Here is a 13,038-nt window from a genome sequence, read left to right on the forward strand (position 1 = left end):
AATTTCATTCTCAAAGGAGGCAATGAGTCATTTTCCTTGTTTCCTCCAAGAAAGTCTTTGCAAACTGCACAATATTTGAAGACTATGGGCAGTTCAGGACATATTCTGTGCAAAGAAGGACATACTATTTTTGCACAGGAAACAGTATTTTCCGAACAGGAGATAATATATCTGATGTTTCCCCCACTGAAATGTTATAAGTGGAGACCTTTTTCTGTGCAAAAATTCACATATGAGTTTCTGGATTCCGGTGGATATTTGTACACAGATGTACTTGTGAGCATAAGAATACAAACCACAGAGTCCCCAGTGTCCTCTCTCTTACCAAGCCATCAACATGATTTTTCTGGCCCCTTGTACACAGATGAGCTTTGTCACACCTATTGGGGACAGGGGTTCTGAAATAATATTCATAGACTGTGACGCAGCTTGTATTGGCTTCTGAGAAGCAGTGCAATCCTAACTCAAAGATGTGGCAGTTGGAGCAGGTTAGGCCAAAAGTACAATGGCCTTCTCCTAGATGAATGACTGTGTTTGCCTAATAATCCATTTCTGTTGACTGATCTCAGAGACTAGACAGTAGAAGAATCTACTGGCATGACTTTTGTTTTGCCTGAGGTCAATGAGAAAGAAAAACTGGGTGGGGAGAGTCAAGAAGGGGTGGCACGAGCAAAGATCGTGGAATCATAGAGTTGGAAGAGACCTCAAGAGCCATCAAATCCAACCCCCTGCCATGCAAACATCCGATCAGTCCAAGGAAAGGCTGACTCTTCTTTAGAGGAGTCCTAGGTAATTTCTAAATTATCTTGCTTTGCAATGGCCATTGATCAAAAGCAATAAAGAGTGATTGAATGGATTGAATTGAAATTATCTTGGTTAAGAGGGATTTGCATTCGACCCAGCTTTAGCCAGCCTAGTCTCAACTCAGTCGCCCTCCGCCACCTTGGCGAGTTCAGATTGCACTCTTGTTTCAAAGCAGATGCCACTGGAAGAGTCCGGGTCTATCGTTTAAACTATAATTTTTAATATCTTTCCCATTCTTTTAAAAAATAATAATTAAGAAATGTATTGATAGCTGTTGTCTGTCTTAAGACAGGTTAGTGAGCTAGCTCTCCAACAGTGTCTCATTTTCTTGCTTGCAGGGCTAACTTAAACGAAATTTTTACAATGTCGCACTGGCTGAAGAAGCAGTTCATCCCCCCCACACATGTAACCATGAAAAACAAAAAACAGAGGGCAGAGAGCTTTCCCCACCATCCTTTGGTTTCTTTCCTTTGTTTTCTCGTTTCTTTTTTTACCTTTTTCCTTCTTTTCTTTCCTCGTTTTCAATTTTCGCACCATTTCACGGCACCGCCCCACCGAGAGCTCTTCCTTTGCATGATAACTGTAGAGACGCATTTCATCACTAGTTTTTTGAACTCCTTGTCGATGCATTGGTTATTATTATTATTATTATTACTATTATTATGATTAATTTATGGAAAAGAAAAAAAAACAAAGAATTTGTGTATGTGACCGAAGCATGTAACCTTAAGATGTTGCATTCTAAAAACGAAAAAAAAAATTCTAAATAAAGGCCTTTTTCCCAAATAAGATGGTGTTCTTCGGACTGTTTAATATTATACCATTTGATATAAATATAGATATATTTATATATCCTTTGCACATTTTAAAAAAAATACAAAACCTCCCCCTTCAACAAGCAGTAATAATATTAATAATAATGATGGTCATTATGATGTGGGTGAAGACAAGGCCCATCCCCAAACAAATAGCAGCCAGGAACGCAGGCAAGGCAGGCAGGGGTGTGAGAGATGTTGCACTCCAAGCACTGAAACCAAGCTTATTTTAACCTTGCAGGCGATAAAAGCGAAAATGGAAGAGCTTAGGCCCTTGATCCCAGTACTGGAGGAGTACAAAGCCGATGCCAAATTGGTTTTGCAGTTTAAAGAGGAGGTCCAGAATCTGACGTCAGTTCTAAACGAACTCCAGGAGGAGATTGGCGCCTATGACTACGAAGAGCTACAGAACAGAGTGTCAAATCTTGAAGAGAGGCTGCGGGCTTGCATGCAAAAATTAGGTAGGCTTGCACACCTGAGGAAGGAGAAGCACCAACCCCTGGGGCGAGGTGGTGCGTTCTCACTCCATTGCTATGACAAGACACTAGAGGTGCCTCCTTGAAGTCCAGGAGTCCACAACGCCAGAGCTCAGTTTGAGCCCATCTCAAGGGCAAAAGCCAACACTTGCTTTCAATGCCTGGGGTTCAACCAAAGGTTTGGAGAATTACTTTTCATGGATGACCACTCTCAGGATCACTCCAGTCAGCATGGGCATTCTGAGAGTTATTGTCCAAGAGGTAACTTTTCCAAGCTCAGGGCTTCAACCTTGGAGCATATGATGGAAGACTAGGTGAAAATGCCCACAAAGAGTTGCATTCGCTGAGGCCTAAATCCAGGGGTGGGAATCACGCAGCCCTCAAATTGTTGTTGGATTGCAACTCCCAGCAGCTCCTAGAAGGCAGCACCAACAGTGAGGGGAGATCAGAACGTCAGCTCAGTAATATCTGGAGGGCCACACATTGACCACCCTGTTATAGCTAGAGTAGACAGATTAAATCTAGGAATTCAATAAGTTAACACTTATGTAAGTCCCAGTGATTCAAAATGTCTTCTCTGGTTGGGATGAAGAATTGGATCGAGACCAAAGTCCCACATATCTGGGTTTATGGGGAATATTGCCAGGTCAGAAAGTGCCATTTCCATACGGATGGAGATATTCCATCACTTTTTCAGAAACACTATACACACTTAGACCAGAAACCATAGCCAGTCCAAACAAAAATCCCCATTGTCCCTGCATCTTGATGAAGTTTAGTGGTTGCAGGTTGGTTGTTTCCTGAGTGTTCACACTCCCTTACCTCATCCCACTTTGCCAGATGAACACAAGGCACTTTTGAAATGGAGAAGCACTTCAAAGTAATTCAAGATATAGTATTTTGCATGGTGTGGGTGTGGGTGGGTTCCCACAAATATGGGTGAGCTAACCAACAAAGGGTGGGAGTGAGAAGGAAGGGAAGAAGTTACACCAAACACAAACATTTGGGAACACTAATGGCAACTCCTTGAGAGACACTCTGCACAACCTCAGAGGTCCCTTTTCTTATTTACTCAGCCTGAAAGACAGGAAAGAAACAGGCCCAAGTACTATGTGATTCAGGTTTCTAAAGCAAACAGTTTGAGCAAGGAGGTCTTTACTCCAGTGAGACCCATCTGAAAATAACACAGTTGGTTCCACTGTTCAAAGTGCAGCATGACACATTGGCTTGAGTCCTGGAGAAAGAATGGATGGTATGTAACATTTGTAATATGTTATTCCCAGGCCACTGAATAGAAATCCTATCAGTTCTAACTAGGGTAGATCCATTGAATCAATGGTGAAATGCTGAGTCAACACATAAATAGATCGCATTGATTCCATGGGCCTGGTCTAGGTTGGACCAACCAGTGATTTTACATTCACAAGTCAAGTACATTCTTTTTATGAGTAGTCCCAGGTACCCACTACCATTTACTGCTATGTCAGTGTATTCTATTTGTTGTTGTGTTCCTTCAAGTCATTTACAATTTATAGTGACCCTTAAGCTGAAACTGATCTTGGGGTTTTCTGGGGATGTGTGACTCGTCCAAGTTCACCTAATGGGTGGCCATAGCCAAGCAAGGAATTGAACCCTGATCTCCAGAGTTGTAGTCCAATGTTCAAACCACTACACCATATATTCAATACCTCACTTCAGATGTTCCAGAGTGGCCACTTTGGTCATTGGGTTTTGATGGCTCACAGTTTTGAATGATGCCCAGAAGTGGCACCTTGATTTCATCGAGTCCCAACTCTGGGAAGAAAGTGAGATATAAATAAATAAATGGATGAGTAGATGGAAATATGGATGGAATCACAGAACTGGAAGGAAACACAAGGGACCCACAAGAGTCATCCTATCCAAAGCCCTGTTGATGCAGTAAATCGTCAGCTAAAACATCCCTAAGAGATGGCCTTCCAATCTCTGCTTCCAAACTTCCAAAGAAGTCGATTCCATTATCAAACAATCTTTCCTTATGCAAAGGCATCTTGCTACACCTTTGAGACTAACTGTGGGAACAAAGTTGTAGCATGAGCTTTTGTAGACTAGGTCTACTTCCTCAGATGCAAGTCTATGAAATCTCATCCTACAACTTCTTTTGCACGGTTAGTCTCAAAGGTGCTGCAAGATCCCTTTTCACATTGATACTCCAGACTAACATGGATATGTCTCTGAGTCCTTTCTAATGTTTTGTTGAAATCTCCTTCCTTTCCATTTAAAACCCTTGGTTTAAGTCCTACGCTCTATAGTAGCAGAAAACAAGCTTACCTTCATCTTCCACATGGGGCCCTTCAGATACTTTGAGATGACCATCATGCCACTTCAGAGTCTTCTTTACTCAGCTCCCTCAATTGTTCCTAATAGGGCTTATTTGCAAGCAATAATGTTGTTCCTAAGCTTCAGGGAAAGAAACACTTTAAACTGAACGAACAAGACAGAATTAAAGGAGAAAACCAAACATGGCAGTGACATTCATAGCTCAGAGGAAGTGGATCAACATATTCTACATGAGAGACAAATCCCAAATTCAATCCCTGGCAGTTTTTCTAGTTATTCTTGAAGGAGCAGGTGCCAAGTAATGTTCTGCTGGATTGTTTCTTCCAGTCAGAGTACATCATAGAATCACAAAATCTTAGGGTTGGAAGGGATCACAAGAACCACCTTAGCCCAGCCTCCTGGCATGCAAGAATTTACAACAAAAGCACCCCTAAAAGATGATCATCCCACATCTGTTTAAACCCTTCCAAAGAAGGAGGGTACACCGTCCACCAAGACAGACATGGGTTTCCATGTCTGAGCAATAACAGTGACAAACTGAATGCCAGAGACCAGCACCAAATTTTGCAGGCTTCCCAATAAAAGACACTTCTATGAGATGAAATTTTCATACAAATCATCAAAAAAAAGCATGGGGGGGGATTGAAATCTCTCACACACACACATATACCAAATTCATCCACTTATCTTCTCTCCAGAAATGTGTCTCTCAGGGCCGCTTGTGCTAACTTTAATCTTTATACCATAACAACTGGCTAAAAAAAAAAAACTGAGTTAGGATAAATATGTATTCAGATGGATGGATGATAGATGATAGTCAAGTGCTCAAACCACACCATACTAGCTCAAAGATAGATAGATAGATAGATAGATAGATAGATAGATAGATAGATAGATAGATAGATAGATAGATAGATAGATGTTCAGGGCATGTCTGGAGAATATTCACTATGGAAATCTAGCAAAGGCATTTTCAACAGAGGGCACCACAAGGGTGACCAATGGCTTGAATAGGAAAAGTAATGCGAATCCACAACGTGTTTATAAAGGAGCTATGCAATGTATTATATCCTAGCCCCAATTCAAGACTAAGACCCAGAATGGATTAATTGTGCCACTGACATGGAAGCTTCTGGCCATCCCTGGCGTGCAAATCTCTGAAACCCCTAACCTTCCCTGAACTGTGGTGGAGTCCAGCCAACTTCTCCTCATCTCCATGACAAACAGGCTGGCTGCTGTCAACCATCCTTGTTTGTTCCTTGGCACTGCCAGCCATCCAGCTGTTTTCAAAAGAGCTCCCTTTCTGAAGGGCATTATTACGATGCTGGTTCTCTCATTAAGGGGGGCAGAAGACTCCGAAGCATCTGACAGCGCTCAGATCAATTAGCTTTAATTAGAACCACAGAGGGAGGGAAGAAAGAAACACTGGCCACATCACTGGCTATGTTTTCAAATAAATAGCCACGTTAGTCTCTTGCGGTGTAAAAAGGAGAATGGGAAGGGGCAGGTGGAATAAAAGAATATAGCAACACCTTTAAGACTAACTGGTTTTCATTTTAGCATGGGCTTTCAGGAAGAAGGGGGTTTATATCCACGAAAGCGCATGCTAAAATAAAAACTCGCTATGGAATAACAAAGAACACTAGCACAGCCTAATAGCAAGGTCTATTGCATTTCAGAATGCAGCATGCAAAGCCAACTAAGCCTTTCTTTGAATGGATACAACCCATTGAAGGACTTTCAGAGCTGGTTTGGGAGCTTATCACATTGCTAATAAACCCGATTTACCTCTTCCGAGTTACATTCAAATTCAGGTTGCAACTGGGTATTATCACATGGATCTTGCCACTGTTGCTGCCTCCCAACTGCATCCAGGCAAAACTCCAGCTAAAATCTGCCTTCAACCAGCCACTTTTCACTTTTGGGAGATTCTTGGCTTTGCAAATCGGTCAGCTGAGGGTGGATTTTAGCCAGATTTTTGCCTGAATGCAATCAGGAAGCAGCAACGGTGGCAAAATCCATGCGATAATACCCGGCTGCATCCCAAATTCGAATGTAACTCGGAAGAGGTAAATCGGGTTTATTAGTAATGTGATAATCTCCTTGGTCTCCAGGTCATGCCAGAGGTGAATCCCAGGGTGCTTGATCATGACAACATTGCCACTGGCCAAGATCCTACAGCACAGTCCATGTTTTTGGAACTACATGAATGTATATATAATATGTTGCACAATGAAACTTTATTGCTAAATGTAAGACTGTGCAATTTGGCACTAAAAAAAGAGGGCTCTAATGCCCATCAGGCACTTGTGATGCTTATTGGGCATTTCTAATGCACATCAGGCACTCCTGAGCTGCTCTGGCACTTATTAGCTGGTGTCCAGATGCACATCAGAGAGCATCCCAATGTGCATTTGCTCCTATTTTGCATTGGGCCATGGTGCATCATTGTGCAACGGATGTCCATGTGTTGTAACATCACAGAAGACCCCAAGTGAGCATGGACATTGTGAAACCACTCACACAAAGACACTCACTCACGCATACATTCAAGAACTAAGGAAATGAAAGGTGGTAGCAGACAGTGACTTCAGGGAATGCTCAGGGTGATACTGTACCAATTCCAAATGCAGAGCTCCAAACGGGGGGACACCATGAGTTCGAAGTGGCTCAGCGAGCTGCCTGAGGATAGTAGCTTGGCCAGGAATGCCGAAGAGTCAGGCAAGTTATGGACAGAGAGCTTGTCTGACTTAACAGGCAACGTATCGATCAAATTGGTGGTGCCTAAGCAGGCATGCTGATAGGGTAAAACCTGTTCCAGGGCTGAATTTGGGGTTAAAGTTTATTTTCCAGGAGAGAAGAATGGGAAGGGAAATTGTGAATGGCCAGACAATCCGTGCAAATATCTCTGGACAAAGGAGTATTGCTTCCAGAGGGAAGTGGTCTTGGATGTTGTTCATTTGTAAACACAAGATCGATTGCTATCATCACTCCTATCAGTGAAGGGATTAGACAGGTTGCAATCTTGATCGATCTATCCTTGGCTACATGCTCTAGTGCTTCCCCCATGCTGAGCCTCCCTGATCCCCAAATATGGTCCAGGATCAACTTAAATGGCATGGCAAGTTTCCCCACACTAAGAATGCCCTCGCGGCGACATGCCTCAGACATCCCTTTTGATATCAGTTTTATATTGAAATGAAAGGGGTATGCCTGGAAGCTAGACCATGGGTATTCTTTGCTCTTCATCCATCATCCACCTGTCTTACTGTGCATTTTGTGACACTGGTGCCAATTGAGCAGAAAACAAAGAAAAGCAGCCTTAAAACATGTCTCATTTATTATAAATTCCCTAATCCCTGTGGGCATGCTTCTTAAATTTTTGCAGGCCTCTCCATTAAGGGCACTTCAAATACCTGAAATGTTCACATAGTCCCCCACCCCCAGAAAAAAGGATTGAAATATCTCTATCTCTTTCACTCTGTCACACACACACAGAGAGACACACACAGCAAATTCAACAACAAACAACAGAAGTAGCTAATCTGAATATTGTCAAGGGTGCAAAAACTATTTCCCATTAGTGTAAATGAACGTTCCCATTCACAAGGGGTGTCAGTAATGTAGGAAATGGCACTGGCCATTGCTGCTGCTTTCCGACATGCTCTACAAAAAAACATGATTGAAAGAAATTTTTAAAATCATAGTAATTTCTGGTTTGGGAAGAAGGGCACACTCCATCACTTGGTTTCCTTGGTTTCATTGCATCCCACTCTTTTGCAGCCTGCGGGAAATTGACAGCAATAAGTGATCCAATCACAGTAAAGACATCCGGATCAAGATTTGGCTCATGGATGACGGACCCATTGGCACCGGAAGGTGAAAACAAGGTAAGATCACTGAACCCAGAGTGTATCTATTGCTGTGTTCCTGTGGTTGCTGCCTTTTTTCCTACTAAGAAATAAAAAGCCGATCAGAATTGGTTAATACCTTTATTAGGGCAACTACAATGTCATGGACAATGGTAGCTAGCGACTTCCACAAGAGTTTTCTGTTTTGATCAAAACCCTTTGCTCAAAATCCTTCAAGAATTTCACCCCAAAACTATTGCTTTTGGAGATGCAGACTTGCTTCCCGGACACTATGCCTCCTTTGAAGATGTTGTGCCCAAACGAAAAATGGCCCTTTTAATTCTATTACATGCCCCCCTCCAAAAAAAAGAAGAAGCAATCTTTTTGGTCTTATCCAACAGTTCTATCTTATAGAGAGAGGCGAGATCTCTGGCATTATACAGTCATCTTTATGTAAAGTACCAAAGCTGCCTTATTTTGCTGCCTTCCACCCAGGCAATCTTTCCTTGTCTTTTCTCTAACGCAATTCCAAAGTGATAATCAAAAGGGGAAATTCTTTTCATCTCCGTTGCTGCTGCAACCAATCTCAAGAAAGTGAGAGCAGGAGGAGGGAGGATCATGGTGGCAGGAGACTGTTGAAAGGAAGGGGAGGTGTTTTCTTTTCCCTTTCCAAAAAGGCAGAGGAGAAGGGGAAGGAGACTGGCAGGCATCTGTGAAGTGACGCATCCCTTGCTATTGTACCTTGTAATATCCAAAGATCAAATCATTTTGCTGAGCAGTGTTGCACGACAGAGTCGCACGGCCTCGGTTTACGCAAGAGACCGGACTCGTCTGATCTGTCAACTTTCAATGTTCACTCTTTTATTGGGCAAGAGCAGAATGTAATACATAAAGTAATATTTGGGACACTCTTTCAACGGCTGTGTCTGCTTCCTGCAAACAAGTATCTTAAAAAGAAAAAAAGGCAAAGAAAAAAGAAAAATTAGCCTCAAAGAGATCCTACATCACAGTTTACATTTTGTGACTTTGAGCCCAAACAAACAGGCCAAAATAAAGCTGCTTCGGGTCACATCGGAGGTATGCTATTTAAATGATGTGTCCTAAGAGGCCAGAAGCCGTGCCAAAGCCACGCTCCAGTCCTAAGGACTGGAGTGCCGCTTTGGCGCAGCTTCTGGCCTCTTAAGATGCATTTATCATTTAAACAGCATACCTCCAAAGTGACCCAAAGCAGCTTTCTTTTGGCCTGTCTGTTTGGGCCCTTTGTTGTTGTTGTGTGCCTTCAAGTCGTTTCCAAATTATGGTGAACCCCAAGGAGACCCTATCACAGGACTTTTTTGGCAAGTTTCTTCTGAGGGGATTTGCCATCGCCATTTTCTGAGGCCGAGAGAGTGGGACTTGCCCAAAGTCACCAAAGGTTTTCATGGCCAAGCTGGGATTCGAACCCTGGTCTTCCAATGCTCAAACTACTACACCATTCTGTAACTACAATGCAGAAATGTATGGAAACCTTGTCAGTGAATTGAGAAGATGTGCAACTTGGCATTTATAAGAATGTTCCAATGCACAGTGGGCACTTCCATTGTACATTGAGCACTTCTGATGCACAACAGATACTACAGTTGTATTCTGGAACCTCTCAGCCAGGGACTGGATCCACATCAGGTAGTACCCCAATGTTCCCAGTTACCCATGATGTATCAGTTCTTACACCATTACACAATGGCTTTCCATACTTTCCAACATCATGAGAGCCACTGGGTGAATACAGACATTGCAAAACTACTCAGTTCAGTTTTGTGCACCCATAAAGCCATTTATGAAAGCCTAAGTCCCAAGCAGAAACATAGCCTAGACTTTTGCCGCCAAAATCAGCCGAACAGCTTGGTAAGAAAGAAAGGGAGCTTATAATTTTTAATTTATATTGTATTTATATCTATTTTCCATAGTTCTGTTGGTGGCAGGACAAAGAGAGAGCAGGGAGATATTCAGGGTACCAAAGCCCCAGCCTGGGACATATCTAGGGGTACAAATATGGAAGGATGACTTTGACCTTTATGTGTTCCTCCCTCTGATGGTTGAAACCAGAGATGGGAATGTGTGGCCCTCCAGATGTTGTTGGACCGCAACTCCCATTAGCCTGAACCAGCAAAGCCAAAGATGAAGGATGCTGGGAATTGCAATCCAGCAACCTCTGGAGGGCCACAGTTTGCCCACCTTGATTTAAACAGAGTCTATATGCATTCTTCAGATGACCAGAAGGATGATACTGAATAGAGCCGGAGGTCATCTGTAAATATATAACAGACTCTGTGAATTTGTCTAATCCTCTTTTAAAACCATCACTAGATTGCTTTGCTTTGGATTACCATACTCTAGAATAGATAACCGACTGCTGGGTGTGTGAACTGATTCTGTAGAAACCCACTTCATTTGAAGTGGTTTAGGGAAAGCAAAGTGGTGCTGTTAATGAGAGGTTGCAAAGCTCAACCTTGCTTTGCCATGTTGACAAACCTCAATTTGCTGAACAAACCACAGGGGATGGCTTGTTTTCTGATTTTTGCGTATCTTTTGTTTCTTCCCTACAGGTCTGGTATATGGACAGCTATCACAACAACCGTTTTGTCCGGGAGTACAAATCCATGTCCGATTTTATGAACACAGACAACTTCACCTCCCACCGCCTCCCCCACCCCTGGTCCGGAACCGGTCAAGTGGTCTACAATGGCTCGATTTATTTCAACAAATACCAAAGCCACATAATCATCAAGTTTGACTTGAAAACTGAGACCATCCTCAAAACCCGCAGCTTGGATTATGCTGGCTACAACAACGTCTATCATTACGCCTGGGGTGGCCATTCGGACATTGACCTCATGGTGGATGAGAACGGCTTGTGGGCTGTCTATGCCACCAACCAAAACGCGGGGAACATTGTTATCAGCAAGTTGGACCCCAATACCTTGCAGAGCATCCAGACTTGGAACACCAGTTACCCAAAACGCAGCGCCGGGGAAGGCTTCATCATCTGTGGCACTTTATACGTCACCAATGGTTATTCTGGAGGAACTAAGGTGACCTATGCTTTTCAGACCAACACCTCCACTTATGAATATATAGATATCCCCTTCTTAAACAAATACTCCCACATTTCTATGTTGGACTACAACCCGAAAGACAGAGCTCTCTACGCGTGGAACAATGGTCATCAAATACTTTACAACGTCACCCTCTTCCATGTTGTCAGATCTGACGAGTTGTAGTCCATTTTGGGGGGTCTGGAGACAGAACTGAATGTTGTTTGACGAAGCAAGAAACCTGGCGGACAACAGAAAGGATTCCCAGATACATCACACGAAATAGATTTGAAAATACAGAAACAGAGCAGCTGCCAAAATAACCGAGTGAGAGTCAGGACTGACAAACCAGCGAGGTGGGCGCTCATCTCTCCAGCAAAATTTCCAACTTGCATTACTGAAAACAGGGGGGGAAATAATCCAATAAAACAGAGCACTCATTTGCAGCTGGAACTGCACTTGACAGACCACTTTTCGGTTGTTGTTGTGGGTTTTTTTTTTCAGGGGTTGGGAGGGGGGTGTTTTGTTTTTCCTCTCCTTACGTTCCAATAGCAAAGCTGTAGTTACAAAGTACAACGTTAAGGCAATGACTGTTGGGAAATTTATCATTGGGATGGGTAGGGACACACAATTCTCTCTCACCCACCCCAGCCACTCTTTTTTGGTGTGTTGCATGGACATTTCCTACATCACAGCCAGCGATGATGGATGTGTGGGCTGTATTGGATATACGAAGTTGACGGGCCGTGTCTGGTTTTCCATAATAAAAAAAGGGGTTATGGATGAAGATTGTATTCCATTGCAGCTAGCTACTAGTCCCTTCCCCGTCTCTTTTCTCTGTGTTTTATGTCACCTTTAGATTAATTGTTCCGAGACCCAAAGTAGCTAATGGATCTGTGTCTTTAGTAGCTATAAAATACAAAAACGAAAAAATAAATGAAAAAAAAGTATGTATTATGGACAAGTCGTTGTACCCAAATATTTGTTTAAACATGTATCCAGCCAATATCTTGTACATTGTATGTCTGTTATTAATCAGAGGTGGAAAAAACAAAAAAAAACTTTGTATGTCCAAGTTTATGCAATGAATGTTGTAAATGGAAATGATGTCATTTGGGTTAATAAATGAAGGTTTCATATCTTTAAAAACCGACGTAGCATTCACCTTCTACATGTTATGTACCTTTCAAGCAACTCAGATTTAGAGGTTTCTTGACAAGATTTCTTCCAAGGAGGTTTGCCAGTGCCTTCCTCCAAGGCTGAGAAAGTGTAACTTGTCCAAGGTGACCCACAGGGTTTCAAGGCTCAGCCGGATTAAACCCCTGGTTTCCTAGACTCCTCACACTAGGATGGATGCTGGTTCCTACGCATATTCACTTGTGAAAGATTTTGTTGTTGTGTGCCTTCAAGTTACCTTCGACTTATGGCAACTCTAAGACGAAGCTGTTCTTGGCAAGATTTGTTCAGAAGAGCTTTGCCATTGCCTTCCTCCTGAGAGAATGTGACTTTCCAAAGGTCACCCAGTCGGTTTCATGGAGGAGCTGGAAAGATAGAGGATGAAAATTCAGAAACCAACAAAAATTATGGTTATCACACACCCTCCTTTTCCTAAACATGTCCTCTTCTTCGGAGTTAAAACTTCATATGTTCTGGATTTTGCTTCCAGAAACCCCCTGCCTCCCACGGATACCAAAATGTG

The 13,038-nt window shown here is 42.7% G+C and overlaps 1 protein-coding gene across 2 annotated transcripts in view; it reads left to right on the forward strand.

Moving 5' to 3' along the window:
* The window catches only part of OLFM1 (olfactomedin 1), a 56,943-nt gene extending 44,451 nt beyond the window's left edge, over positions 1 to 12,492 (forward strand). For both annotated transcript variants that reach the window (XM_042479397.1, XM_042479396.1), the window contains exons 4-6: positions 1,861 to 2,080; positions 8,198 to 8,304; positions 10,851 to 12,492. In XM_042479397.1, the coding sequence (XP_042335331.1) occupies positions 1,861 to 2,080; positions 8,198 to 8,304; positions 10,851 to 11,525 (1,002 nt within the window). In that variant the 3' untranslated portion in view covers positions 11,526 to 12,492. The remainder of the gene's footprint in view (positions 1 to 1,860; positions 2,081 to 8,197; positions 8,305 to 10,850) is intronic.
* The last annotated feature ends 546 nt before the right edge of the window (positions 12,493 to 13,038 follow it).

This window comes from Sceloporus undulatus, chromosome 7 (genome assembly GCF_019175285.1).
Source record: "Sceloporus undulatus isolate JIND9_A2432 ecotype Alabama chromosome 7, SceUnd_v1.1, whole genome shotgun sequence".
NCBI lineage: Eukaryota > Metazoa > Chordata > Lepidosauria > Squamata > Phrynosomatidae > Sceloporus > Sceloporus undulatus.